Source organism: Lepisosteus platostomus, chromosome 8 (assembly GCF_059453375.1).
Source record: "Lepisosteus platostomus isolate fLepPlt1 chromosome 8, fLepPlt1.hap1, whole genome shotgun sequence".
NCBI classification, from domain to species: Eukaryota; Metazoa; Chordata; class Actinopteri; order Semionotiformes; family Lepisosteidae; genus Lepisosteus; species Lepisosteus platostomus.
In genome coordinates, this window is record NC_142618.1 from 14351683 (window position 1) to 14379271 (window position 27589).

Below are 27589 nucleotides of genomic sequence, written 5' to 3' on the forward strand. Positions count from 1 at the left end.
TTTGCAACGAGAAGAGCCGACGGAAGAGGAAAAAAATGCCAAAGACGTACCACCATTGTTTCACTGTCGTCTTCCAGGCCCCTTTGACTCCGTCCAGGACAAACACCACACAAGGACCTCTGCGCTGCTAATGCGGAATTCTGTGCCCTTGCAATGAGGAGGGCCGCAAACAAAAGCCCGGGGGGTGGGGCTTAGACCTGAGTCACCATAACACCCGAACAGGGACTTGAACCCTGGACCCTCAGATTAAAAGTCTGATGCTCTACCGACTGAGCTATCCGGGCTCTACGACAGAAGCAGGAGCAGCAGCAGGGACATACAGGATCCTCAAAGGCCACATGTTTGGTCCACTGAAGAGAGCAAGCCGAGGAAACGACAACGAGCCCAGGAATCTCTGTTAGATCCAACATGACACAGTGCCGTGCTTTCCAAAGAACAGGAACTCCACCCTGCCTCGGGCTGTGAACGTCAGAGAGAGGACACGCACGGCTCCCTCGATAGCTCAGTTGGTAGAGCGGAGGACTGTAGTGGAGAAGGCCGGACATCCTTAGGTCGCTGGTTCGAATCCGGCTCGAGGGACGCTACTGTTTTGGCCCTTGACAATCAAAAAAGAAGAAAATGAGCAAACCTCTCTCTCGCTTGGACCGTAAGGCGGTCAGACATTAGAGCGGAGTCGCCGTCTTTAGAATTCTGCATTCTACTGCTCGCGTCTGCTAAGCTTTCCTTTTGCAAAACACTGCGTCAGTGCTGGTGCGCTCAAAACCTAGTCGCAAAGACAAGTGAGACTAAAGGAGGCGCTCGGTGGAGCCCATCGCCGGCACCCTTTCTGTAAGCCTCACCATTGCAGTAGACGTTTGAGTACAAAGCTGTTAAAAAGGAGGCCAGGTATAGCCCCAGAAAGCAAGCAGCACCTTCTGTATTGATGGTCATTCATCCAGTAACCACTTCCTCCTACTCAATATGTTGATGCTTTGATATGCAAACATTTCCCCAGCAGGGGCCACCAATCACCCAGAGCCACACCTCACCCATTAATCAGTGCTTGCTCCCAAGCCCACAAGCTAGAGCCCAGGCTGCGCCAGCCGGGAATCGAACCCGGGTCGCAAGAATGGGAATCTTGCATGATACCACTACACCACTGGCGCCCACGGAGAGCGCTTGCTCACACCACAGTTTAAGCCTCTTATCCTCTCACAGGCCAAAGGGAGCAAAGCCCTTCTTTTTGCCCAGCCCACACACCCCACAATTACCTCTGCCCTGCCTAATTTGAAGCTTTGGGAATTTGCAACGAGAAGAGCCGACGGAAGAGGAAAAAAATGCCAAAGACGTACCACCATTGTTTCACTGTCGTCTTCCAGGCCCCTTTGACTCCGTCCAGGACAAACACCACACAAGGACCTCTGCGCTGCTAATGCGGAATTCTGTGCCCTTGCAATGAGGAGGGCCGCAAACAAAAGCCCGGGGGGTGGGGCTTAGACCTGAGTCACCATAACACCCGAACAGGGACTTGAACCCTGGACCCTCAGATTAAAAGTCTGATGCTCTACCGACTGAGCTATCCGGGCTCTACGACAGAAGCAGGAGCAGCAGCAGGGACATACAGGATCCTCAAAGGCCACATGTTTGGTCCACTGAAGAGAGCAAGCCGAGGAAACGACAACGAGCCCAGGAATCTCTGTTAGATCCAACATGACAGTGCCGTGCTTTCCAAAGAACAGGAACTCCACCCTGCCTCGGGCTGTGAACGTCAGAGAGAGGACACGCACGGCTCCCTCGATAGCTCAGTTGGTAGAGCGGAGGACTGTAGTGGAGAAGGCCGGACATCCTTAGGTCGCTGGTTCGAATCCGGCTCGAGGGACGCTACTGTTTTGGCCCTTGACAATCAAAAAAGAAGAAAATGAGCAAACCTCTCTCTCGCTTGGACCGTAAGGCGGTCAGACATTAGAGCGGAGTCGCCGTCTTTAGAATTCTGCATTCTACTGCTCGCGTCTGCTAAGCTTTCCTTTTGCAAAACACTGCGTCAGTGCTGGTGCGCTCAAAACCTAGTCGCAAAGACAAGTGAGACTAAAGGAGGCGCTCGGTGGAGCCCATCGCCGGCACCCTTTCTGTAAGCCTCACCATTGCAGTAGACGTTTGAGTACAAAGCTGTTAAAAAGGAGGCCAGGTATAGCCCCAGAAAGCAAGCAGCACCTTCTGTATTGATGGTCATTCATCCAGTAACCACTTCCTCCTACTCAATATGTTGATGCTTTGATATGCAAACATTTCCCCAGCAGGGGCCACCAATCACCCAGAGCCACACCTCACCCATTAATCAGTGCTTGCTCCCAAGCCCACAAGCTAGAGCCCAGGCTGCGCCAGCCGGGAATCGAACCCGGGTCGCAAGAATGGGAATCTTGCATGATACCACTACACCACTGGCGCCCACGGAGAGCGCTTGCTCACACCACAGTTTAAGCCTCTTATCCTCTCACAGGCCAAAGGGAGCAAAGCCCTTCTTTTTGCCCAGCCCACACACCCCACAATTACCTCTGCCCTGCCTAATTTGAAGCTTTGGGAATTTGCAACGAGAAGAGCCGACGGAAGAGGAAAAAAATGCCAAAGACGTACCACCATTGTTTCACTGTCGTCTTCCAGGCCCCTTTGACTCCGTCCAGGACAAACACCACACAAGGACCTCTGCGCTGCTAATGCGGAATTCTGTGCCCTTGCAATGAGGAGGGCCGCAAACAAAAGCCCGGGGGGTGGGGCTTAGACCTGAGTCACCATAACACCCGAACAGGGACTTGAACCCTGGACCCTCAGATTAAAAGTCTGATGCTCTACCGACTGAGCTATCCGGGCTCTACGACAGAAGCAGGAGCAGCAGCAGGGACATACAGGATCCTCAAAGGCCACATGTTTGGTCCACTGAAGAGAGCAAGCCGAGGAAACGACAACGAGCCCAGGAATCTCTGTTAGATCCAACATGACACAGTGCCGTGCTTTCCAAAGAACAGGAACTCCACCCTGCCTCGGGCTGTGAACGTCAGAGAGAGGACACGCACGGCTCCCTCGATAGCTCAGTTGGTAGAGCGGAGGACTGTAGTGGAGAAGGCCGGACATCCTTAGGTCGCTGGTTCGAATCCGGCTCGAGGGACGCTACTGTTTTGGCCCTTGACAATCAAAAAAGAAGAAAATGAGCAAACCTCTCTCTCGCTTGGACCGTAAGGCGGTCAGACATTAGAGCGGAGTCGCCGTCTTTAGAATTCTGCATTCTACTGCTCGCGTCTGCTAAGCTTTCCTTTTGCAAAACACTGCGTCAGTGCTGGTGCGCTCAAAACCTAGTCGCAAAGACAAGTGAGACTAAAGGAGGCGCTCGGTGGAGCCCATCGCCGGCACCCTTTCTGTAAGCCTCACCATTGCAGTAGACGTTTGAGTACAAAGCTGTTAAAAAGGAGGCCAGGTATAGCCCCAGAAAGCAAGCAGCACCTTCTGTATTGATGGTCATTCATCCAGTAACCACTTCCTCCTACTCAATATGTTGATGCTTTGATATGCAAACATTTCCCCAGCAGGGGCCACCAATCACCCAGAGCCAAACCTCACCCATTAATCAGTGCCAGGCCCACAAGCTAGAGCCCAGGCTGCGCCAGCCGGGAATCGAACCCGGGTCGCAAGAATGGGAATCTTGCATGATACCACTACACCACTGGCGCCCACGGAGAGAGCTTGCTCACACCACAGTTTAAGCCTCTTATCCTCTCACAGGCCAAAGGGAGCAAAGCCCTTCTTTTTGCCCAGCCCACACACCCCACAATTACCTCTGCCCTGCCTAATTTGAAGCTTTGGGAATTTGCAACGAGAAGAGCCGACGGAAGAGGAAAAAAATGCCAAAGACGTACCACCATTGTTTCACTGTCGTCTTCCAGGCCCCTTTGACTCCGTCCAGGACAAACACCACACAAGGACCTCTGCGCTGCTAATGCGGAATTCTGTGCCCTTGCAATGAGGAGGGCCGCAAACAAAAGCCCGGGGGGTGGGGCTTAGACCTGAGTCACCATAACACCCGAACAGGGACTTGAACCCTGGACCCTCAGATTAAAAGTCTGATGCTCTACCGACTGAGCTATCCGGGCTCTACGACAGAAGCAGGAGCAGCAGCAGGGACATACAGGATCCTCAAAGGCCACATGTTTGGTCCACTGAAGAGAGCAAGCCGAGGAAACGACAACGAGCCCAGGAATCTCTGTTAGATCCAACATGACACAGTGCTGTGCTTTCCAAAGAACAGGAACTCCACCCTGCCTCGGGCTGTGAACGTCAGAGAGAGGACACACACGGCTCCATCGATAGCTCAGTTGGTTGAGCGGAGGACTGTAGTGGAGAAGGCCGGACATCCTTAGGTCGCTGGTTCGAATCTGGCTCGAGGGACGCTACTGTTTTGGCCCTTGACAATCAAAAAAGAAGAAAATGAGCAAACCTCTCTCTCCTCCTACACCTTCTGTATTGATTGACAGACTGCGGGTTTTTGCAAAACCCAGGTCGCAAGAATGGGAATCTTGCATGATACCACTACACCACTGGCACCCACGGAAAGTGGTTGTTCACACCCTATTATTACTTGTACTATGAATACTTTATGTTCCGTCACGTCTTCCAAATCTTCCAAGTTGCTGCTATTAGGAAAATAATGAAAAGCTGGACAAGGCCCCAGCGAGATTTGAACTCGCGACCCCTGGTTTACAAGACCAGTGCTCTAACCCCTGAGCTATGGAGCCTCCTGTATGGGTTCTCTCAGCTGGTCTTTTTTAAAAAGTCAGTATATGTGCATTGTGGCTAGCATCGTGCAGTGAAGAAAATTTGAGTTGGCAGGAACTACTGCCTAAAATTCAACGGTTTTTGTTTAACAGACAATTTTTAGAATAATTTTTATAATTTTTATTAACAAGCTAAAAACAACACCCGCCCGAACAGGGACTTGAACCCTGGACCCTCAGATTAAAAGTCTGATGCTCTACCGACTGAGCTATCCGGGCTTCGACAATTCTTAACATATCTGCTGCTCATGCCAATTAGAACGCATGTGTCTGTAATTTCTGATATGCTGGATATGCATGTTGAAATCTTTATATTACATGGCTGTGGAAATTCGTAGATATTATACAACGTCGCGGGTTCGTTAGGCTGTTATCCGGCTTGGTGTGTGTTTTTAAATGGTTAAATCAGGCGGAGCGGTACCATGCTGTGTAGCCGATCCCCTTTAATCCTGTTTTATCAGTACAATGGAGGTTAACAAAAATGCTTTACGGATACACTCCCTAGAAGTTAACTGAATCATTTATCTGCACCTCTGACATAACACTTCACTGCACACTTCATGTACAAAAGGCATACACTGTGCTCAAATAATGAACAAGTCATAACAATGCATACGAGATGCGAAGAAAACGAGTCGTTTAAAGTACGATCAGGAAAACAAAGGTTGCGAGCTTCCTGCCAAAAATAAAAAGAGAAGTGAAGCACAGCTTATTTTCTTCGGAAATAATTGAAAGACCCGGCAGAAATGCAATTGGATGTACTTTATTCACAAATCCCCCGAACATTCGTTCATTCGATTCATTACGTCTTTCTACCCGGTAAAATGAATCGAGCACCAAGCGATCGACTGGGCACATTCCAGATCCCAGAGTGCGCAGACTGGTTATATATTCAGCTCTGAATGCATATATAATGATATACCCTTGAGTAGGGAAGGAACAAACCTTGCCAATTTAGTAGTTTTCTATTCTCACACACCTGAAGAAGGCTCCCCAGCTGAAACGTTGCGTCGCTTCTTTTCAGCATAAAATAAACCTTCACCTGTTACAAAGTAATATGTTGTTCTCTAACCACAAACAATATTAAATATAAATGTGTGCATCATTATCAGCTAACTGCGTAATGCCTCGGAATTCAACGCTTCTCTTCACTTTTTTTTACTTGGCTACTGTGTACTACCCGTTTTAGATAGTTGTGCATGATGGTCAGCTGTGACTGTTATTATTTATTATTTCAAGTGAAAGTAAATAAAGATAAAATAAAGTTAAAGTAAACATTATAAATAAAATTGTATTGCATGAGAAATATACCTAGAATTTTTAAATTCATATATTTTTACAAAACATTGCAAGTAATATAATGTTACAGTACACATTATGTCCTGTTTTGTAATGTCCTGTGCACATTGTGCGGTGTTGTCTCTTGTACTGCGCATGTCCTGAGAGAATGACGCAAATAAGTATCCGTGTACGCGTGGCAAATCTAAGGCACAGGCATTACTGCATTAACTTGTCTTACATGTAAATAGAATAATTTAATAGCTCCTAGCAATATTATATGATATGGAATAGTAAGTGTTGTTAACCACTGCAAATATACGAGTAAATCAGACTTTTCCATAATATTTTAGGTAAACTTAACCACCCCCAAACAAAGTAATACATTTACTTTTGTAGATGTTGTAAAAGTGCCGGGTGTAAGCTGGTTGTTTGCAAATTGAGGGATGTTTGTATACTTTGATTATTATTATTATTTCTTTTGGCATCTGGAAATGCCAAAATAATCAATCCATGCATATAGGTTAATACTAAGGGTTGCTATTTCTGCGAAGAACTGCATGTTTTTAAAACTCAGACCCTTCAGCTGTGCTATTAATGTCACATATATCTGTGATATACAAAAAAAACAACAAATATATACCTTGAGCTTTTAAGTTAAAAGGAATGGCAAGTAGGCCCCAGCGAGATTTGAACTCGCGACCCCTGGTTTACAAGACCAGTGCTCTAACCCCTGAGCTATGGAGCCGCTGTCGAAAACATTACCGGTCAGTTCATATAGAAAGCCTGCGAAACCCCAGCTGATAAATTAAGGACGTAGTTAGTGGGCACGCAATGTAGAAAATGGACTGGAAACTAGCTTGGGATGTTCGCAATAAATTCGAAAAAAAGCATCGCCCGAACAGGGACTTGAACCCTGGACCCTCAGATTAAAAGTCTGATGCTCTACCGACTGAGCTATCCGGGCTCTACTGGAGTTCTTTTCTTTTAAGCATAGGACAGTCTACATGTATTCCTGATTCTGCTTTCCATAGATTCCATAGTGAAAGAGATTATTATTTTTCTTATTAGTGGTAGTAGCAGTAGCTGTTGATGTGTAGTAGTAGCAGTAGTAGAGAATTCAGGCTTTACTGAACTGTCCTCGGAGACCCTAGCGCTAGGTGAAAGTTGCTTCAGCATTGCACTTCAATTACAGCGCAAGAGGACTGCAGGTATATACTTACTACACTGTTCCGGTATATTCCAGTTTTTTATATATTTCTCTCCATATGCAATATATAACATTGATCCTGAGATTTTTTTACGTCTCTTTTTTCTTCTTGTGTGCGAAAGTGATCGCTTTGGCGACACTGAAAACAGTCACGCCCATTAAAGCTATGGGAATTGAAATGAACTGTGAGTCGTGTAAAATGTGGTAAAAGCGATAGCTCTGAACACTACGTTTAAAATATCGATTGAAATCTGTAATTGAATATTACGTGGTCAAAATATTTTCTGCACAAAACACAATGATTCCCTGACCGGGAATCGAACCCGGGCCGCGGCGGTGAGAGCGCCGAATCCTAACCACTAGACCACCAGGGACAACTGACTCAGCTTGCAGCACCATCCAACTATTGCCTGTATAGCTACCATGAAATAGCCATGAACCAACCAATTATCTCTCTTGCAGCGGAGAGCAGCTGTTCATTTGTCGTAGCCTTAGCCAATCAAGAAGTGTCCAATCACGGCGTCCGTTCAAATTCTTTGTTATTGTCGTCCAATCACAGCCCTCCCTGTTGCCAAGATTCAGGCCAGGACTTTGGCCAATCGTGTGCCGGTTAGTTGATCACGTGTCGAAGACCTCTTCCCTTCTTGCTTTTTTTCCGAGGAAAGTATCAGTCTTTTGTCTTTACTTCAAAACAGTTTTCTTCTGTAAAAGAACTCTTAATTAAAAGCGTTGTTCATTCAACTCCTTTGTCGTTGTTCGAACTAAATATAAAGCTGTACGCGGTGATGTTGTGGCTGAGGGTACTTCATGTTAAACTACGACAGCAGTGAATTCCACATCCAATAGCTGGAATGCAGATACTTCACATCTTATTTGAGTTTGTTTTCTGATTTAAAAAAAATAAAAACAAGGACAATACATTTTATGTACATTTGTTTTGTTGATTTGCATGTAATCGCCAAATAAAAGCCACTATAGCAAATTAGGCGGCAAGATGCTCTGTCTGTCCGACAGCCAAGACTTGGAAACAACTGTTTACCAAAAAGTTGCCTGTACCTTTAATTACTGTCATCCCTCTATGTAACGTCGACTTTCCTAAACTGTTTATGGTTTTAAATGTTAATAATTAACAGAACATTTCGTTACACGCTGTTTGTTGTTATACTATTTCTTGTCGAAATGTTTTATTCCACGATTTCGACTCGGGGTGTATTTTTACATGAAAACACAAAAAATGCATCGTCTGTAATCACTCACTGGGTGGCGTAAGGCCCCTTTAAGAGTGTATTCACATTGTTGAAGTTTTAAGTACCCGTGAAGGCAAATAACATTTTACCTCTATGAATAACGTATGGATATTCATTTTAAATATGAATAACGAAACGAGCGCAATGTCATGTATATCTGGAGTTTTATTTTTAATAAAATTCGTTTGTCAGTTTCTGACATGAGTTGAAAGGAACTCCTCGCCACCCCTGTTCTCAGTTGGGTATTCAGGAATCGACCCGCAGCTACTCAAAGCCCCCATCACAACTAGCTTTACTAAGAATTGTCCAATCACGGCATCCGTTCTAATTCTTTGTTATTGGCGTCCAATCACAGCCCTCCCTGCCACCAAGCTTCTGGCCAGGAGTTTAGCCAATCACGTGTCGGAGAGCTGATCCCTCCCCCTGCTCAAATCGGCAGCAATAGGAGCTTCAATACACGTTTCTCAGTTTACAATGCAATATATATAACAATGGATGGGCTTAAAAAATAATAATAATGGGTGGGCTTGTTCTTTTATTTTAACAGCGTTATTGATTCTACAGTTTCCCCGTGCTCCTTGAAATAAAAACAAATACATTTTACTTGCAAAAAATCTGTCTCGGCTCTTTTTATTTTTTCAGTTTTGATTATCAGCCGTTTTCTTCAGTACATAAATACGAGGTACTTGAACAATTCCGGTCGTGGAATTATGTTAGAAAAATCACCGTCTGGTTTGTTTTTCAAAATAGAGTAAAAAAGGAAATTACTGTAGTTTTTGAATATCAAACTACATGTCTATGCTGTTGTATTATTAAATTTGTGCCTCCAAGTTTATTTCTTATTGTTAAATTACCTTCATTTGTGTGGGAACTGGTGTTGTCAGCTGCTTTTCTTCCATCGCGGTTTTAATTCTAGATCATTTTCAAGGCAGTTTACAAACATTGTACATAAAAGAGAAAATACATTACAACCAGCATAAACGTGAAGTTAAAGTAACAGATAATGAATGACAGACCATAAACACATAAAGCAAGTGATTGTGTACGGCTAATTCTTAGTTGTTTTGTGACAAATGTCAGGTACTTGAACTGGTGCAGAGACTCAAGCTGACATTGAAATGAAAATTTCACATTTGAGACTTTGCTCTTTAAAATAAGCTGTGTGAACTCTTTGGGTGGAAAATCCAGGATAAGGATAGCACACAGCAGCAACAGAAAGTGACGCTATCGGGAATTTTCCGCTCATATTTGAACGTGCTGATTAAAAATCTGTTGTGTTGTACATTGAAGTCGCCCCCTAGCGGCCTCCTGGCTCTAGGTAGTCACCTAGTTATCTCACTATCACTCACACAATAGAAAAAAAAACTTTAAAAACTCCCCTATCTTGAACAGTGTTGAAGAAGCTGTGAAAAAAAAATTAGCAGCTGAATGTACAGCGTGCTCCTTAGGGTACCAGGCCATGATGTTGAAGCTGACATCCTGTAGTCTTTTGACAAAAAGTAGGAGATTATAATATAAACTATCAAACAATGTAAGTGGGACACATTTCATTAAACATGCTCTCACACTTTTCACACACAACATGAGATGGAATCACATATATTCTACCAGTGATCTGCGCACAGCTCACTGCAGGTCTGTCTCTCAGAGTGAAGAACAATGTCTGTCTGTCTCACTGCAGGTCTGTCTCTCAGAGTGAAGAACAGTGTCTGTCTGTCTCACTGCAGGTCTGTCTCTCAGAGTGAAGAACAGTGTCTCTGTGTCTCACTGCAGGTCTGTCTCTCAGAGTGAAGAACAGTGTCTGTGTGTCTCACTGCAGGTCTGTCTCTCAGAGTGAAGAACAGTGTCTGTCTGTCTCACTGCAGGTCTGTCTCTCAGAGTGAAGAACAGTGTCTCTGTGTCTCACTGCAGGTCTGTCTCTCAGAGTGAAGAACAGTGTCTCTGTGTCTCACTGTAGGTCTGTCTCTCAGAGTGAAGAACAGTGTCTCTGTGTCTCACTGCAGGTCTGTCGCTCAGAGTGAAGAACAATGTCTGTCTGTCTCACTGCAGGTCTTTCTCTCAGAGTGAAGAACAGTGTCTGTCTGTCTCACTGCAGGTCTGTCTATCAGAGTGAAGAACGGTGTCTGTCTGTCTCACTGCAGGTCTGTCGCTCAGAGTGAAGAACAGTGTCTCTGTGTCTCACTGCAGGTCTGTCTCTCAGAGTGAAGAACAGTGTCTCTGTGTCTCACTGCAGGTCTGTCTCTCAGAGTGAAGAACAATGTCTGTCTGTCTCACTGCAGGTCTTGAGTGCCAGTATCACTCATCCCTGCCCTTACTCTGAGTACCAGGACTGGTACAAACTGGGCTCTCTGTGTGTCAAATACTACAGCACTCCTCTCAAGTTCACTGATGCCGAGGTACTGTACCTGTCTGTCAGCCTATATTTGTCTTTCTCTGGGTATCTGTGTCCATCTTCATATCTGTCTCTCTCAGTGCAGTGTTAATGTCCTGTAGTGTCCAGTCAGTGTGTCTGTACTGTATTAACCCCTCTCTCTCAGTGCAGTGTTAATGTACTGGAGTGTCCAGTCAGTGTGTCTGTACTGTATTAACCCCTCTCTCTCAGTGCAGTGTTAATGTACTGGAGTGTCCAGTCAGTGTGTCTGTACTGTATTAACCCCTCTCTCTCAGTGCAGTGTTAATGTACTGGAGTGTCCAGTCAGTGTGTCTGTACTGTATTAACCCCTCTCTCTCTCAGTGCAGTGTTACTGTAATGTAGTGTGCAGTGATTGAGTCTGTATTAACTCCTCTATCTCTTTCAGATCTTCTGTAGACGTGAAGTCCCTGGAGGTCACCTGGTGTCAGTCCAAAGCAATGACAGCAACAGCAATATATCAGAACTTCAACAGCAAAACAACAATGGCTCCACTCCTCATATTTGGCTGGGAGCTTATAAGATGTTGGAAGAATATTCCAGGGTATAATGGGTTATTTAATTTAATTATTTTAACATACTCAAGTGACCAATTGGTCAGTGTGTCTATATTCAATCTTCTCTCTCAGTGCAGTGTTAATGTACTGAAGTGTCCAGTCAGTGTGTCTGTACTGTATTAACCCCTCTCTCTCAGTGCAGTGTTAATGTACCGGAGTGTCCAGTCAGTGTGTCTGGACTGTATGAACCCCTCTCTCTCAGTGCAGTGTTAATGTACTGAAGTGTGCAGTCAGTGTGTCTGTACTGTATTAACCCCTCTCTCTCTTCCTTCTTAGACTAAACAGTTTGTCTGGACAGATGGTTCACCCTGGGATTACGAAAACTGGGTCCCTGATCAGCCTGACAACACACCCAATAATGAGGACTGTGTGGAGATGAACTGGAACGGTGTGTAATAGACAAACAAACTAGTGTATTCAGTCACACAAACAGTGTGTGGATCTTTTTTTACAGTATGTGGTATCCAATCAGTGTGTTTGTTCTTAATAATAATAATAATAATAATAATAATAATAATAATAATTCCTTACGCTTATAAAGCACTTTTGTTGCACACTCCAAATTCTTACAGGTAATGGGGTTACCTGGGGTTACAGGTAATGGGGATGATAAATTTGTCCATCACTGTGAAGAGGTCTGATCATGGTCTCCCTCTGTCTCTTCTTTTTCCCTCTCTCTTCTCAGATCCAGGGAAGTGGAATGATTGTCAATGTCATTTTACATATAATTACACCTGTGCCTTCAAGAAGTGAGACTGGGAGGAAAACATTACTTCGTGCAAAAAAAGAAGCCACTAGAACTGCTTTGCTGCTCTGCTTTCCACAAGAGACACAGGGTCTGGATACAGAAGGAGAGAGAGAGAGAATGAGTGAGAGGGACTGAGAGAGGAAGAGAGGGAGAGGCTGTGGACGGTGTTTCTTGTTCTGCTTTGCTTGTTCTCAATAGAGGCTCCACTGTCATCTCCTCTGGGAGAAACCCATCAGGTGCTCAGTGAGAGCAGCTTCCACTGCTACTGATTGTGAAGAAACTGCACAAAAAAATTTAAAAAAATCAAATCTCAAAACTTTATAACATTATTGCATTTATATTTTCATCCATTTAACTTCTTGTACAGTGCCATAAATCTCACAGTGAACGGTCTTTGTTAAATATAATCAGCCCAACATTAAACTCACAGATACCAACTGTCAGTTTAAACTAACAGAGAGGCAACCACACACAATTTGCAGTCATGATACACCAGGGTGGGTGTGTCTTAGCTAACACATGAGAGCAGAAGTGTTCAGGAAGCAGACAAGTGCAGCTCTAGGGCACAAAGACCCTTTGAAGTGTCAAGCTGAGACAGGTCCAAAACTCACTGATCTCACAGTTTCTTGGTCAGTAGCTTCTTTCTGTCTCCAGTGAGTTTGCACACAGAGGATGTGCTCTCTTTCTTCAGACAGCAAATTCAACGCTATCTCTGGAAGCTTTGGTTTCCTGCTCGCTATGTCTCAAAAGTGGTCAAGGAAAAACTTCCTGGAGTTCTGGCCTGCCCTCGGTCCTATATTCTAATTAAGCAGTGAGATTTAATTCTAGACTCGGGCCATAGGTGTGATTTAGTTAAATCACTACTGGTCAAGTGTAATGGCTTTTCTGGCTTAGGCACCCCCTTTAAAATGTGACCCAGGGGGCCATTTACTGTACAGCCAGGCAGCCAAGGAAGACACCTTACCAAGCAATCCTGGTACCACGCCTTGCTGAGGAAGTGGGACATACAAATAGTGCACCAGGTCTTCAGTACTGCAACCTAACAACACTGTGGGAGGTATTAGAGTAGCATCTAAAGCAACTGACGTCCTTCCCAGGAATAACACTCACAAACACGTACCATGAAACAGAGCAAAGAAATCAGCTTGTGTTGCATATCAAAGGACAGGGCAGACACTCAGCAAAATGTCATAAAACAGGGACAAGCCCTCATAGAGCTGCAGGCGACAAGACAAACATTGTTACAGTACATGTCAAAGGAAAGGACAAGAGGTACTTGCATATCAAAGAACAGGACAAGCGCCCCGATTGTGACACAAACTTCTTTCTGACCCTAAATAAGACTTAGGAACCCCTTGCAGTGTGTCTGTTCTGCAGGGCAGACCCAGCACGCTGCCATCTTTATTGAGCTCAATAAAAACTGAATCTGCACACGGTTGTGTTCTGGCTGCTTTGATGACGAATTTCTCACAACACCCATTGTCCCAGAATTATAGTAATCCTGACAATCCAGTATCCCAGTATAGTGGTAATCCTGGTAAGTGTCAATGTGGAGCTGGTGAGACAAAACTCTCCAACATTTACAGAGAGACAGGAAAAATTCAGCAGAGCCTGCAGCACACATTTATCAATTGGTTAACTCCTTGTAGAAAAACCATTGATAGCATAAAAATCTAATAGTTAAAATGGAGAGAGAGCGCACTAAGAGGGAAAAACACACTCAGGATTCTGGGAATGTGTTTCACCGTTGATGGAGCCTGCTAGCAGCTTTCACATGCTGAACTCTTCAGGCTTGAAATTCTTGTTTTCTGCACCGTCCATACTTAGCTGATATCGTTACAGGACTTAAAATAATCCAAGAAAGACACATAGTTTCTTTACGAAACAACACTGAACCCAAAGGTTAGACATTTAAATTCCAGACCCTCAGACCACGAAAGGCCTGTTGCTAAAATTAAGTCAACAATGAGATGCTGAGGAATTTACTATTACTTGACACAGCAGAAGGGCTATTTTACAAAAATCACTCAGATATATAAAATTTTTTATTATTTTACTGTAGCTTCTTGTGCTTTTTGTTTTGTTGTGCTTTGTTCAGGATTAGATGCACATTGAAATAATTTATATTTTGTCTTAATGCAAATTTAATTAATGAGTAATCAGGAAACAATTTCACTTCACATTTCACACATACTATACTGTAGTGATTTAACTTTAAATTTGGATTATGAAAAAATATATTTCACACATACCGTACTGTAGTGAGTTTAAAGCCATACTCTTTCATTCATAATATATAACTGATGTACACACAGTAGATAGTAGTGGTAGCTAAAAATAAATAAAGTGCACAGCAGTATTCCACTTTCCAAGACCAAGGGGTATTAAATTAATACTACAACTTTTTTCACAACAATAATAACAGCAAGTTCTTATTATGTATTCTTATAAAAGTTTAAAACATTATAGCTTTTTATGACTATATAAACTTTATATAGTTAGAGTATACACATCAAAACATTTCCAAAATAACCCCCATAAGTTACCGAGTTAAAGACTTTGGCACATAAACTGTTTATGAAGAAGGGGGAATACTGTTGTGTACTGTGTTTTTTTTATATTTAGTTACCAGTATCATCTACTGTACATTAGGTATATATTAACTTAGGGTTATACATACACATTAAATGAAGCAATCATTTCACTAACATCTAATACACAACAAGTGACTGCTATCAATCATCTTTGTCCAGTAAATTACAGGTAACACATTTGGAAACAAATCTTGCATGTTCTAAGTGGATGCATCCGTATGGATGTTTTGAGTCCAGGTGTGTGTGAGATGTGTGCCGGTGCTGAACTGTAGTGTCTGTATCAGCAGTATTTAAACACATTTATGTAGGGATGTATAAGTTATAGGTGTGTGTGAGATGTGTTAACTGTACAGAATGACACTCTGAAGTGTCTGCGAAACAGACTGGACCAGTGATATCTAGACTGCAAGGTTACAGAGTGACCCAGGCTGGACCAGTGATATCTGGACTGTAGGGTTACAGAGTGACTCAGACTGGAACAGTGATATCTGGACTGTAGACTTACAATATAACCTAGACTGGCCCAGGAATCTCTATAATGTAGTATTACAATTTGACAGGCTTGTTCTCTGACTGCAGAAGTTTCCTCTGCTACTTTCTACATTTTTAGTGCATAACACTATTGTGTTCAAACTTTAATCTCATAGGCGATTTGGAAGAATTCCTGCATTTCTGTGGCTCTGACTGTTCTCTCTTCCAAACCTTCCTGTGAAATATAACCTGGTCGGTGAACCACATTCCTGATTTGTTTACTGTAGGCAGTGGAGGGAGGAGTTACAGTAGATAGGTAGGGGAGGGCAACACTGACGCTGAGACAGAAGCAGGAACGAGAGGCTGAGAGAAATCATGTCCTTCACTTTGTCCTCTTCCCAGGCTCCTGGTAAGTGCTTCTGCTGTATTAATCTCACCCTGAACAGCACCGCTACCACCCTACTCTGACTCTGACCAGCAGGATTATCGATCACTATTAATCTTGCGCCGCAGATCAAAGATTACTTTCAGTTAAAGTACAAACGCATTGCAGAGCAAAGTTCTGCTCAAGGTCTGGCACACAGTGCAAAGCCCACACCCAACCAAACAAAACCAATCGCTTTAAGCTACATAAAGTGCTGTATTAATATTTAGCTCTGCTTGAGCCAGGTGTGATAAGATCTGTAGAAGCTGTTGTGCCGCCTCAGCAGGTAAGTTAGTAGCTAAAAATGTTATGTTCAGTATTGGCAGTAAGATGGTGCAAATTGAACAAAGTTTGTTATGCATCTGGAGAAAATAATTGCAGCTAGTGGGTTTCCTTATATTGTCATTTCACAAATAAATACATACACATAATTGCTTATATATGCATGAATACATTTACAATACAAATGCTTATATATAAATAAAAAAAATCCATACTACCCACATAACAAGCCCTACAATTATCTCCTTAAAGTGTTTGTGTTGTGACACTGTGTACTGATGTATAATCACAAGGATTCAAGTAAAATTGGATCACTAGTCCAATGGGTCACAAAGTAACCCATCAGTTCAGAGATCACTAATCCAGTTTGGATTTCCTTTCCAAAACCTTTAAATTTCTGCTTTTCCTGCTTTGATGACTTACACATTGTCCCTTTTAGCAAAATTACCATTTTTGTTTTCGTACCATTGGAAATATAAGTTCAGTTCTTCTACAATTCCACCTTTTGCTGAATCAAACCAAAAATGTACTTCTTGCCTGTGTCTTGGCATATTATTGGTATGGTAATAATCAAATCAAGTGTACTTCCCACTAGGCTCATTTGTTTTTTATCAGTTTGCTCTGCTGAAACACAGTATTTCAGGTGAGCAACTGAGATCCTCGATTTGGAGATAAACAGTGCCACCTGACCAGTGAGTAGTGTCCCATCTCTGTGCTCTCTCTGACAGGAGAAGTAATCACAACAGAAGAAACAAAGGAAGGGCAGACTGATTCCCGTGAGGCACCACAGCATCTCTCAGAGATCAGGATTGTGCTGCTGGGGGAGAGAGGGGCTGGGAAGAGCTCAGCAGGAAACACCATCCTGGGCAGAGAGGAGTTTGACACTGAAAGAGAAACTAAGGAGTGTGTGAAGAGACAGGATGAAGTATCTGGGAGGTGGGTTACTGTGGTCAACACATCAGGCTGGTATTCCTCTTTTCACCTGTACCCAGACCATGATGGACAGAAGTCTCCTCCAGATTGGATTAAAGGGGTGATGGAGTCGAGTGTGTCTCTGTGCCCCCCCAGGACCCCACGCTCTCCTCCTGGTGATTAATCTGGACTCAATCACAGACTGGGGTTCAGGGGAGAAACATCTGGAGATTCTCAGTGAGAAAATCTGGAGACACACAATAGTGCTGTTCACGTGGGAGCACAGACTGAGAGACACAACCATTGAGCAGCACATTGAGAGAGCAGGGAAGGAGCTCCAGTGGCTGGTTGAGAAATGTGGGAACAGGTATCATGTTCTCAACACCAAGAATAAAGGCGATCGGACTCAGGTCACAGAGCTGCTGCAGAAGATAGAGGACATGGTGGAAGGAAAGAGTGACTGTTATTATGAGACGAAGGAAAAGAATTTACAGGAGATGGAAGAGAAGAGAAGGAAACAGGGAGACAATAGTTGGAGGCCTCAATTTTGTGAGTTTATATTTTCCATTTGATTTACTAAAAGATGACTAGCCCACTCTGTGTAGCACACAGTGCCATACAGCTCTCTCCTACATCACTAACCCTATTTCTGTCCAGCACACACAGCTCTCTCCTATTTCACTCACACTCTTTCTTTGTGACACAGAGTTTAGATGGAGGAGGAAGACAAGGGAAAGAGACAGTGGATGGGAGTGATGGTGTCTAGCGGCTCTCTGAATTCTGACCTCAGTGGATCCCCACTTTCACTGTTAGGCTTTTGTTATTTTCAATAATTGGGCTCACACTCTGAATGGTTCTGCGTTTGTTGTCCAGCTGGGCAGCGCTCTCCCACTGCACAAGAGCAGCTGCCAGAGAAGATGAATAAGACAATGAAGGAAGAGGAGCCTCAGGGAGAGAAAGAAGAGTCCAAACCTCCTGTCAAGAGGATCAGAAGAGACCTCCCTAAAAGTGAGTCTGACCATATTGAGGTGAAATATCTCTCCTCTAATGTCATCAGAAGGGAAGGGACCCAAAAAAGATATATGATGCTAGAGGGAGTCAGTTAAGAACCAATATGGAATTATTATTGCACCAGTGCCAGTTTTATCTTTTCGCAGGCCATTAAAGGCCATTGAAGTCCTGTAAGAATGTTAGTCATGAGTTCATAACTCATGAAAAGAGAGTTTTCATTCATGTATTCACTGAGTGTCCCTTGCGATTGAGAATGATCTACACATTCAATTCAATATAAAGTTATTTTGGAAAATGGAAGAAACAGAGGAATCCAGTTGGCCACCAGGGGATGAGCAGAAAGAAAGAGTCTCCACAAAGTCAACATCGCAGAACACCCCTCCACACAGTGAGAGTCCCAGACTCTCTGTACAGTGAGTCACAGTAAACTCTCCACACAGGGGGAGTCACAGTAAACTCTCCACACAGGGGGAGTCACAGCAGAGTCTATACACAGTGAGTCACAGTAGACTCTCCACACAGCAAGCACGTCTCAGAAGACCAGATAGTTGTATTAAACAGTAGGTACAGTATCACCTGAGATAATGAGATGGACTCAATCCCGCTACTCTATGAAAGCTAGATCTTTGTCTCAACAGGTTCAGCACCTGAGGAATCCTCATCCGGGGGACCTGAGACTGGGGCATCTGTGTCTGATGAGGCCGTGTCTAAAGTTAGAGGAACTACGGTAAGTGTTTGTGTCTCTTAGGCAATCATTTGACAGATTATTAAGGCTGTTTCTGAAAGATTTGGCCTGTGTCTGTGTTGGGGTGTCTTGATGAGAGCTGGCCTGTGTCTGAGTCTTTACCTCAACACTTGTGAAATCTCTTCCCATAAAATAGATACAAATCTGGAGTCTGTACATCAGCACATGTGAAATCTCACTTCTTTTTCAGGTCTCTAGGGATGTAATTGAATTAACTCCAGAAATAAAATTACAGGACAAGAAAGAAACCTACAGGTAAACAATTCTTCAAGTTCTTTGTCAAAATCTGCCTTTGCTTTAACAAACAGGAAGAAATATAAAACCTAGGAAACAGCTATGATGTCCTAGAACATTGGTAAGAGGTTCAGTTATGTTTACTTTCAGGCTGTCAAAACCTCAGGAGAACAAGGGTCAGCAGTAGATTCTAGGTAAACAGATAATGTCCATAATCCTGTACATTTAGCATGGTTATCAAATTAAAAATAAAAATTAGTCAGCGCAACTGCAGATTTATTGCAAGTTTCTCTATATTAAATGTTTCCATGTACAATAATAACCCAACACCTTGCAACCACTGTAACACAGTCCTGGCCCAGTCCTCTCTCTCTGCCACTGCAGTATGGAAGTGTGGAATCTCTTTACTTCTGTACCTCCAGTGTCAGTGCTGCATTGCCTGTTTTACATAGTCCTCTCTCTCTCTGCAGTGTTGAAGTGTATTGTACCTGTGGTGTGTAGGTACCTCTGCCCGTCTGCAGGGCAGTTCTGTTGCCGCGTCACTGGACTGGTGTTTGTGATGACATCAGGGTGCGAGCTGGAGTATGAGACCACACACTGGGACATGGGGCTCCTGTCCCCCACTGGACGTCATCTTGCAGGACCCCTTTTTGACATCCACTGCCCACAGGGGACGCTGTCGGAACTGCATCTACCTCACTGCGAGATCGATAACCGTGAGTCACAGACAACGATAACTGTTATTGTATCAATAGTGAGTACATTGTCAGCTCGGCTACAGCAGTAGACTCTACCCTTTATCAGGGAGTCTGGTGAGAGTTTGCTTTCTGTGGAACAGTGGTAATAAAGACGTGTGATTCTGGGTTGTGCTAGATACAGCGCCCTCTCCAGCCTCTAGAATCGATTCCATTCAGTGCAGAACCTCAATCCAAGAGCTTCGTTACTGACCCTTAATTAATCTTAGTTGAGAGCTTTATTACTTTAATTCAGTTATTCATGGTCACCAAAGGCCATGTCATTAGGTAAGCTTCATTACCAACCCTGAGTTATTCAATGATCTGCACGACAGTTGATCAGTGATCTTCTCTCCGGTGAGAATGCATAAAGATAATCAATTTTAAACAAGACATGCTTTTCTAACATGGGAACTGGTGTTCTGAAGCTCAAGGTCTGCCCTTCCTTCATCAAATCTATCATGATTGTCGCTTGAGGCTGTAATTCTGGAATAAATAAACAACTTGGAACTGAATGAGAAAGATGGTCCATCATCTTCTTGCTGACTACTTTTCTGACACCAGGGAATTGTAGCCAAGAGGATTGAGTCCTTGGGACAAACACAGAATAGGAGGGGTGGAGTCTGAAACAATTTGGGGTGAAGGGGTCTTATTTGTAGGATCAGCAGAAGTCAGGAAGTGGCCCTCTTTTACAAATAGCCAATTGAATCATGACTCTAGAGCCTCATGAAACCCATTAGAGTTTTATTTGTAACAGTGAAGGGAAAAGCAGTCTCACTCAGCTGCTGTACCCCTCAAGACTGTAGCTCTTTGTCCTCACTACCTGTCTTCCTGCAGGCAGGACTGACTTCCTGTCGGCGGCCCACGTGACCTCTAGTAATCTTGAGGTGTTGACGCCCCTGGAGGTGACGCAGACCCATGTGAGGGTATCTATCGCTGGTCTTTCCCTGTGGGGTCTCCTGAAGAGCCTATTCTCCTTTAATGTCCAGGGACAAGTGCTGCTGTTCCTGCGGCCAGGGGATGGCAGGATCTTGAAACACAAGCTGAACATGTTTGTGCTCCCTGGGAATGTGCTACTCAGCCAGGTACAGTGGACTTCCTGTTTCTCAGTCTGTCTATCTCTCCAGTACTTCCTGCTTCACTGTCTGTCCATTTCTCTGGCACTTCTCTGTCTCTCCAGCTGTCCAACTTGCCATATGACCAATGATAACAGTACAGTCAGAGATACCTTTGTCAGTCTCTGTACTCAGTTTCACTCTTAAGAGACTGACAGAATAAGGTAAGATAAGATCCCTTTATTAGCCATATACAATTTCTTGCATTAGGATTTTGTCTTTTTTGCATACCCCAGCTTGCTCTCTATGAGACACACAAGCACACAGACGGGGAGAGAGAAGCTTGGGGTCAGAGCACAGGGTCAGCCATTTCTATGGCACCCCTGGAGCAATTGGGGTTAAGGGCTTTGCTTAAGGGCCCAACAGAGTAGGATTCCTTTGCTGGCCGCAGGATATGAAGTGGCAACCTTCCAGCCACAGGCACAGATCCTTAGCCACAGTGCCACCGCTATACCAAGCCCCAGAATGCAATTCCCCAAATCCCCATGTAAGAAAAATAATACTGACAGAGTCAGTGTCCTTCAAGAGGCTTGTATACATTGAGTTCTTTTCCAATAGTGGATTGGCTGGTTGTGTTGAATTGGTCAAGTGTTTCTGCCTGTCTCTGTGTTCATCTACCTGTCCAGCATTTCCTGTCAAATGTTTCAGTTCCCCTGTCCCAGGCAGTGTCATGCTGTCCTCTCCTCTGAACTCCTCCACAGGTCACCGAGCAGCAGGACAGCAGCAGCACCTACATTCAGACGAGCTCAGACTGTGAGCTCACCCCACGGGGGACTTACAGAGTGTCCAGTAGTAACAAAGAGATTGTGATAAGCCAGCCTGAGGTAATGGTTCCCCTGTAATACAGACTGAATTCACTGGCCTTAATATCATGAACTGTTGAGAGAACAAGAAAATAAGAGCAGAGAATCATCAGTCTGAGATCACAGCCATGAAACATTGAACCATAAAACTGGAGATACACAACCAGGAGGTACACAAAGAAAGGAATGGGCCCCAGTGCTAAGCCTTGAGGGACACCAGAGGAGAGAAGGCCAAATGAAACACACCATGAACTTGGAAAGAGCAATTAGAGGGATACAGTACGTAGAGAACAAGCCAAGAGCAGCACCAGAAATACCCAGGAGAGGTTGTGACTAGTCATGTCAGAGGTCAAGAAGAATCAGGATAGTAGAGAGAGAAGCAGAAAGCAGAGTCAAAGTCACACAGATCAGAGCCATGTCTATGGAGGGAGTCTAGCTGTTTTCATGCTCAAAATGAGACAGGATTTGCGTAAGTGACTGTTCTGTACAGAAAGCAATCCATCCTAAGGTCTTTCATCTTCAGCGAGAGACTGCCAACTCTTTAACACAGCATTTATTTTTGTTGCTCTTACAGACTCAGTGCTTTTACTGCAGTTATGGCCCTAATTTCCACCCTACGTTCGAGGTGTTCCTGGCTCAGGGTGCGAGGAGGCTGGATCTAGTGTTGCTGAAAAGCGGCACAAAGGAAGAAGAGGAGAAGGTGTGGAGCCGAATTGTGGAGCTGCCAGGTAACAGCAGGCAAGACTCACAGGGAACCGAGTCTCTGTCGCGGAGAGCAGGTGGGATTTAAGGAATAAAGTGAGCACTTAGAGGTCACTGTCATGTTTCCTGATGTCTTTGTACTCCACTGGGTTTTTTGACAGACTAGACTGAGAGGTTATAGAGACATAAGTCTGAGAGAGATTTCATGTTCTGTGGGTGCTGTTCAGGGTAGTGTTTTTAGAAGAAAATCTTTGTCCTGAGGGTGTTTTGCCCTGTAGGAATTCTTGTTTATGGATGCCAGTGGAAATCTGATATCCAGGTGGATCTGCTAAAAGTACCAGACAAAATCCTGTCATGAGTGTATTTCACATGTCTCTCTCTCTCTCTGCAGTCTCTGCTCTTCAGCTCAGGACTCTGGAGTCTCCTGCCCCTCAGAGTGAGTCACACTGTCCTCTTTGATTACATAATGCTGCTTCCTCAGTCTTAGTGTGGCCCCAATGAAAGTGTTTGTGCTTTTATTTTAGGAATGTCGCTCATCAGTACAGAAGAGTGGGCAGAAGCCTTGAATAAAGTGATCGAGGAACTGGAAACAGACGAGTACAAGAAGCTGAAGAACATTCTGCACCAGAAGGGGATCCCTCGGGGTACTCTGGGAGATACAGAGAAGCAGGATATGGCCCACAGGATCATCTCCCACTTTGGAAAAGAGACGTCTGTTCACGTCATCAAGGAAGCCATGGCCAGAATTCCTCGGAATGACTCCACAATGCAAGAATTACTGAAGCCCTTTGCGGAACAGACAGAAACGGAAGAGGAACAAGATATCATAACTGACTCTTCCTGACTGACCATGTGAAATCTGACAGTTCTCCGTGTTTCGGCTCACAATGACACCCCTGTGCCACACAGAGAGTGTATGATGAAGATCACACATACGCCTCGGAGTCTCCACTGATCCACTGGAGAAGGTGTTGTTGTGCCAAATAAATGTTGATCTGAGGTTGTGACTGTTTGGTCAATACAAATCCCAGGACACAGTTTGTAAGAGCTGGGCTGTGAAAGCTGATTATCTGGTTAAATGTGACTCTGGTTTGTGCTGCACATGGTGGCTGATCTTCAGAGGTTGACAGAATGAGTCTACCTCTACATTTAAAGAACTGTAGGATCTTTTGTGATGAAACATATGGCTTTAATGCAGTTAATTGTTATTATTCAGTGTTGAGTTGATGGATTACCCCACTGGAGCTGAGGCTGGGGCTGTAATGATTATGGTCCCTCAGTAGAGGGAGACAAAGCCTTGTGTGTATTTTTCACCTGCTGTAAGCCTGCTCACTACATGTGAATTAATTAGCTGGGTCCCAGTCTGTACATGGGTACATGAGTACATTGTAGTAATGTTTAACTTGTGAATTTCTATGTGAAATATTGCTTTTCAAATTGCAACTATTCTCAAGTCTCTGTTGCTCCTGTATTGAGTCTCTGCAGAGATACTGTCCCTCTGAAAAGACAGAGACAGTGTCACCAGGCTGAATCAATACAAACTGATAGCCTGGAGACAAATTCCTGCATTTTACCTGCTTTATTGATGTCATCATAACTACAGAATTTCCTTAAGATAACTGCTCTTGGGTGTACTTAGCAAGTGCCTGAACAATATAAATGCATAGCAGTAGGAGTGTCATAGGTCTACTAAGGGATTTTATCTTGATCCTTATATTGAAAATGTGGTGATACTGGCCTTCTACCCCACAATGAAAGTATGGAAAAAAGCCACCTTTATTGTGAGCAGCCAGGGGTCACTTCTTCTCGCTGTTAACACAATTTATATATACGGGTATCAACAGAAATATAAGAGAACAGAAAGTTTGAAAGAAAATAGTTTGGAAGGCTTAACCTTTCTTAGAAACAATAGGAAAATAATCCAAGTAACAATAATATGGAGACAATTTACTTCACCCTTTTTGCAGTCTACCCATTTGATTTGTCAAAAAGATCCAAATCCTTTGATCCCCTCAGGTGGTCAAGGTATGCCAGGGGTGAGACAGGTCTGAGGTCTTCAGAGCTCTTCACACAGATATGAGGGGTGAGACAGGTCTGAGGTCTTCAGAACTCTTCACACAGACATGAGGGGTGAGACAGGTTTGAGGCCTACAGAGCTCTTCACTTAGGCAGCAGTCCAACACATTTTTAAATATCTTTGTCAATGGGTTACCATATGTGTGGAACAGTCTACAGCTTCTGGACTCAAATCCCTGCTTGACATTGATGACCTGGTGAAGCAGCATAGCCTGCAACTATTAGAGCAGTACTTTCAGACCTGGGCACTGACAGTCAATCTGGACAAGACCAGAGTCATGCTTTTCCAGACAAAGCCAGATCTCTGAGAACCAGGTACAGGTTGATGTTGGGAAACACTATTGTAGAGCACAGCAACACATACTCATACCTGGGCCCTTGTGTGTGGGTGGCAGGCAGCTTTGGACAGACACTAAATCCATTTAAGAAAGTGGGTAGGGATATCTACACCATAGAGGAGAAACTCTACACTATTGACCTCCTCGATCAGAGTCTATGAAATCCTAAGCAAACTCAGAGACTCCTACCTGGACATCTGGAACAAACAAACTGAAAGACAGACTGGAGTGCTGATACAGGCCTATCATAGAAACTGCACACTGGCACAGCACTTCTCCTGTGAGTAACAGACCTGATAACAGGCCAGTGAGGACCAGTTGCTTCTCATTGTCAGACCACAGAAGTACATTGCACTACCTCCTCCCTCAGAAACCTGATCTCAGTTAGTTCTGAGCCTCAAGAATAGCTCTCCCACACCTGTCAGAGGCACAGAGGCCGTCCCACAGTATGTAGTGACCAGACATGGCCTCAGGGACAGTGTGTAGACAGTCTGCAGGCCTGTACACTGAAGATATCACACAGGACACTGGGCAGCCCTGAAACAGACTCCAGCATGGTGGACTTGAAGTGCTCAGACTCTCAGATACTTGTCTCACTGGCTTATTATGACCCTTCAGGACTCACTGACTCTGCTGCACCTTCACTCACCAGGCCTGTCTCTGCCTCTGTCTCTGACAACTGGGCAGACCTCAGGCAGGACAAGCCGTGGGATCTGTAGAGCTGGATCCCAACTTAACAGACAAAACCCTCTGAACCCTCTGGGACTCCATTCATACATCCACCACCTCAATTCTGCAAAATATGTTCTGTTTGACCTGAATAAAGAAAGTGCAATCTTAACTGCACTCATGTTCTGTTGGGTCTGAATGCAGAAATTGCATGCTCTACTACTCTCAGGAAATTGGTTTCGGCAGGTCAATAATCTACACACTATTTTGTTTACCATCACTTACGCCAAACACTTTCAACACTACTATATCTTCATCAGTGTTGAACAACCTGTGAAAACAGATTCTGTCTGAGCCACTGTGCTGTGAGCTCCTTCAGACACCCCGCCATGATGTTGAAGCCTATACCCTGGAGATATTTTGTACAACAGTATTTTCAGAAAGAAATTGTGAACTGTGAATTAATGTTCTGTTTTCTTTTAGTCAGAATACAATCTGTACTTAGCTCTTACTTTATCTTACTTTATCTTACTTTAAGTTTTATTCAGAATCACAACAAACAGAAGCACTATAATAATGGTTTGATAATAACATGTGCAGTTATTAATCTGAGTGTACCCAGTTAACACCATGGTGTCAGAATAATATGTAAAAATCATTTATATAATACAAGTTATTAAACTAAGGGTTTTATATTTAATAATGGTGACAGCAACAGAACTGCAATGCAACATTGTCTGTTGATACAGTACATACAGTATGAACAGCTGTTGTAGTGACTAAGGGACACCAGACTGTCACAGGCCCCGAGAGAATATAGACTGTCCACAGCTTCCAGAGAGACAGGTCATCCCAGACAGGAGAGAGACAGACAGTACAAACAGGAGACAGACAGGAGAAGCAGAGGTCAGTGCAGACAGGAGAGAGACAGGCCAGCAGAGACAGGGGAGAGACAGGGTAACACACAGCTCAGTAGCAACAACAGTTTCCTGTCCCCCTGAGTCCAAGTGAGACAGGTGACCTGTGGGTAGTAAGTAGATAACTGATCCAAGAGTCTCATCCTGCCTTCTTGAAAGGAACCAGGGTATCGTCCAAATGCCTGGGAGGCTTGTTCCACACTCCCACAGTTTTTTTTTTGTATAAAAATGTGGCTCATGCTAGATTTAAATACACTTTCTTGTAGTTTTCACTCTTTGTGCTCCTCTGTTCTCTGTTTATTTATGTGTCCAAGTGAGACAGGTGACCTGTGTCCTGTGTCCGTGATAAAGATAGGTCACAAACAAGACTAGACTGAATCATCTTGCCATCTTGTTGAGCTTAAATACACTTTCATGAAGTTTCCACTCATTGGGATTCTAAAGTTGATTCTGAAGAATTCCAGTGAGGGGGACTTTGTTAACGCCTTTGAGGATTTTGAAGGCTTAGATGAGGTCCACTCATATTCAGGTCCACTCATATTCTTCTCTGTTTAAGACTAAAGGGATGGAGTTCTTTCGGCCTGTCAGTGTATGACAATCCATTAAGTCCTGGAATGTGTTGTTTTTCTTCCCTGGACAGATTGCAGTTGTAATATCTTTAACATGGTGACCGAAATTGAATACAATATTCTAAAAGTGGCTTTATTAGCGCATAATACAATTTGAATATGACATTGCTCACTTCTGACTGTATAGCCTAACAGTTTGCAGGCTCATGGAGTTGAAAGGTATAGGTAGAGGAATGGCTGTAGCAAAGGCGTAACCTTAGTGAATAAAATGGAAAGGGGGTAGGGAGAGTGCCTGAGACACTGCAAGGGATGGTACAATAGGGACTTCCACCGAGCTGTGTTGGGTGCCAGGGGACAGGAGAGAGAGAAGACTTGGTAGGACGCCAGCTGACTGGGGTGGAGGTAGGACGCCTTGAGGTGGCATCAGAAAGGTAGACACAGGATGCTGCAGGACAGCTGTTGCCTGAGTCAGAAGCAGGACAGCAGACAAACTCAGGGCTGAGGAGGTGGCATCAGGACCAGCAGGAGCTAAGTGGGAGGAATTGAGGGCTGAAGTGACCAATGGTGTATGTTTTGGTCCTTGGAGATTAACCAGAAAGGCAACTGAAAGATAGAGTCGAAATAAGGTTACTGAACAGAGAAAGAGAGGGCTGAAAGATCAATGGAATGAGATCTGTTCAGTGTTTTGGTCTTTTTGAGCAGAGAAGTTAATGTGTGAACAAGATGGTTGGCAGCAATCAGTGG

General features: G+C 44.1%; 1 protein-coding gene, 1 long non-coding RNA gene and 16 other non-coding genes across 20 annotated transcripts; 6 read left to right on the forward strand and 12 right to left on the reverse strand.

Annotated features, from left to right (window-relative positions):
- Positions 1 to 211: 211 nt before the first annotated feature.
- Positions 212 to 284, reverse strand: trnak-uuu (transfer RNA lysine (anticodon UUU)). Its single transcript has one exon. It is a non-coding gene; the product is annotated as a tRNA-Lys (tRNA).
- A 207-nt stretch (positions 285 to 491) lies between these two features.
- trnay-gua (transfer RNA tyrosine (anticodon GUA)) lies at positions 492 to 579 on the forward strand. The gene is given in 2 exon segments: positions 492 to 528; positions 544 to 579. It is a non-coding gene; the product is annotated as a tRNA-Tyr (tRNA).
- Positions 580 to 1074: 495 nt separating this feature from the next.
- trnag-ccc (transfer RNA glycine (anticodon CCC)) lies at positions 1075 to 1145 on the reverse strand. Its single transcript has one exon. It is a non-coding gene; the product is annotated as a tRNA-Gly (tRNA).
- Positions 1146 to 1492: 347 nt separating this feature from the next.
- Positions 1493 to 1565, reverse strand: trnak-uuu (transfer RNA lysine (anticodon UUU)). The gene has a single exon. It is a non-coding gene; the product is annotated as a tRNA-Lys (tRNA).
- Positions 1566 to 1770: 205 nt separating this feature from the next.
- Positions 1771 to 1858, forward strand: trnay-gua (transfer RNA tyrosine (anticodon GUA)). Its single transcript is given in 2 exon segments — positions 1771 to 1807; positions 1823 to 1858. It is a non-coding gene; the product is annotated as a tRNA-Tyr (tRNA).
- A 495-nt stretch (positions 1859 to 2353) lies between these two features.
- Positions 2354 to 2424, reverse strand: trnag-ccc (transfer RNA glycine (anticodon CCC)). The gene has a single exon. It is a non-coding gene; the product is annotated as a tRNA-Gly (tRNA).
- A 347-nt stretch (positions 2425 to 2771) lies between these two features.
- Positions 2772 to 2844, reverse strand: trnak-uuu (transfer RNA lysine (anticodon UUU)). The gene has a single exon. It is a non-coding gene; the product is annotated as a tRNA-Lys (tRNA).
- A 207-nt stretch (positions 2845 to 3051) lies between these two features.
- On the forward strand, positions 3052 to 3139 carry trnay-gua (transfer RNA tyrosine (anticodon GUA)). The gene is given in 2 exon segments: positions 3052 to 3088; positions 3104 to 3139. It is a non-coding gene; the product is annotated as a tRNA-Tyr (tRNA).
- Positions 3140 to 3627: 488 nt separating this feature from the next.
- trnag-ccc (transfer RNA glycine (anticodon CCC)) lies at positions 3628 to 3698 on the reverse strand. Its single transcript has one exon. It is a non-coding gene; the product is annotated as a tRNA-Gly (tRNA).
- A 347-nt stretch (positions 3699 to 4045) lies between these two features.
- trnak-uuu (transfer RNA lysine (anticodon UUU)) lies at positions 4046 to 4118 on the reverse strand. Its single transcript has one exon. It is a non-coding gene; the product is annotated as a tRNA-Lys (tRNA).
- Positions 4119 to 4325: 207 nt separating this feature from the next.
- On the forward strand, positions 4326 to 4413 carry trnay-gua (transfer RNA tyrosine (anticodon GUA)). Its single transcript is given in 2 exon segments — positions 4326 to 4362; positions 4378 to 4413. It is a non-coding gene; the product is annotated as a tRNA-Tyr (tRNA).
- Positions 4414 to 4687: 274 nt separating this feature from the next.
- Positions 4688 to 4760, reverse strand: trnat-ugu (transfer RNA threonine (anticodon UGU)). The gene has a single exon. It is a non-coding gene; the product is annotated as a tRNA-Thr (tRNA).
- Positions 4761 to 4945: 185 nt separating this feature from the next.
- On the reverse strand, positions 4946 to 5018 carry trnak-uuu (transfer RNA lysine (anticodon UUU)). Its single transcript has one exon. It is a non-coding gene; the product is annotated as a tRNA-Lys (tRNA).
- Positions 5019 to 6752: 1734 nt separating this feature from the next.
- Positions 6753 to 6825, reverse strand: trnat-ugu (transfer RNA threonine (anticodon UGU)). The gene has a single exon. It is a non-coding gene; the product is annotated as a tRNA-Thr (tRNA).
- Positions 6826 to 6971: 146 nt separating this feature from the next.
- Positions 6972 to 7044, reverse strand: trnak-uuu (transfer RNA lysine (anticodon UUU)). Its single transcript has one exon. It is a non-coding gene; the product is annotated as a tRNA-Lys (tRNA).
- A 545-nt stretch (positions 7045 to 7589) lies between these two features.
- trnae-cuc (transfer RNA glutamic acid (anticodon CUC)) lies at positions 7590 to 7661 on the reverse strand. Its single transcript has one exon. It is a non-coding gene; the product is annotated as a tRNA-Glu (tRNA).
- A 2494-nt stretch (positions 7662 to 10155) lies between these two features.
- On the forward strand, positions 10156 to 12565 carry LOC148656094 (uncharacterized). The gene is made up of 4 exons (XR_015940793.1): positions 10156 to 10930; positions 11333 to 11488; positions 11778 to 11889; positions 12187 to 12565. It is a non-coding gene; the product is annotated as an uncharacterized LOC148656094 (long non-coding RNA).
- A 3065-nt stretch (positions 12566 to 15630) lies between these two features.
- LOC148656095 (uncharacterized) lies at positions 15631 to 23836 on the forward strand. Of its 3 annotated transcripts, none has more exons than XM_088642523.1 (11): positions 15631 to 15723; positions 16749 to 17481; positions 17806 to 17940; positions 18582 to 18670; positions 18879 to 18943; positions 19424 to 19638; positions 20494 to 20741; positions 21473 to 21595; positions 22149 to 22353; positions 22668 to 22712; positions 22801 to 23836. In XM_088642523.1, the coding sequence occupies exons 2-11, from the start codon at positions 17373 to 17375 to the stop codon at positions 23118 to 23120; spliced, it is 1554 nt and encodes a 517-aa protein (XP_088498649.1). In that variant the 5' UTR covers positions 15631 to 15723; positions 16749 to 17372; the 3' UTR covers positions 23121 to 23836. The 3 variants fall into 3 exon arrangements, with proteins under 3 accessions (XP_088498649.1, XP_088498650.1, XP_088498651.1); XM_088642524.1 differs by having other exon boundaries at positions 22149 to 22302; XM_088642525.1 differs by having other exon boundaries at positions 20494 to 20582.
- Positions 23837 to 27589: the final 3753 nt, after the last annotated feature.

What these genes read in the sequence shown, in the direction of transcription:
- LOC148656095 (XM_088642523.1), top strand. Translation starts at nt 17,373, where the DNA reads ATGGTGGAAGGAAAGAGTGACTGTTATTATGAGACGAAGGAAAAGAAT. An exon ending in GACAAGAAAGAAACCTACAG is followed by an intron (nt 18,944 to 19,423) that starts GTAAACAATTCT and finishes TGTGGTGTGTAG; the next exon opens with GTACCTCTGCCCGTCTGCAG. An exon ending in GTCTCTGTCGCGGAGAGCAG is followed by an intron (nt 22,354 to 22,667) that starts GTGGGATTTAAG and finishes CTCTCTCTGCAG; the next exon opens with TCTCTGCTCTTCAGCTCAGG.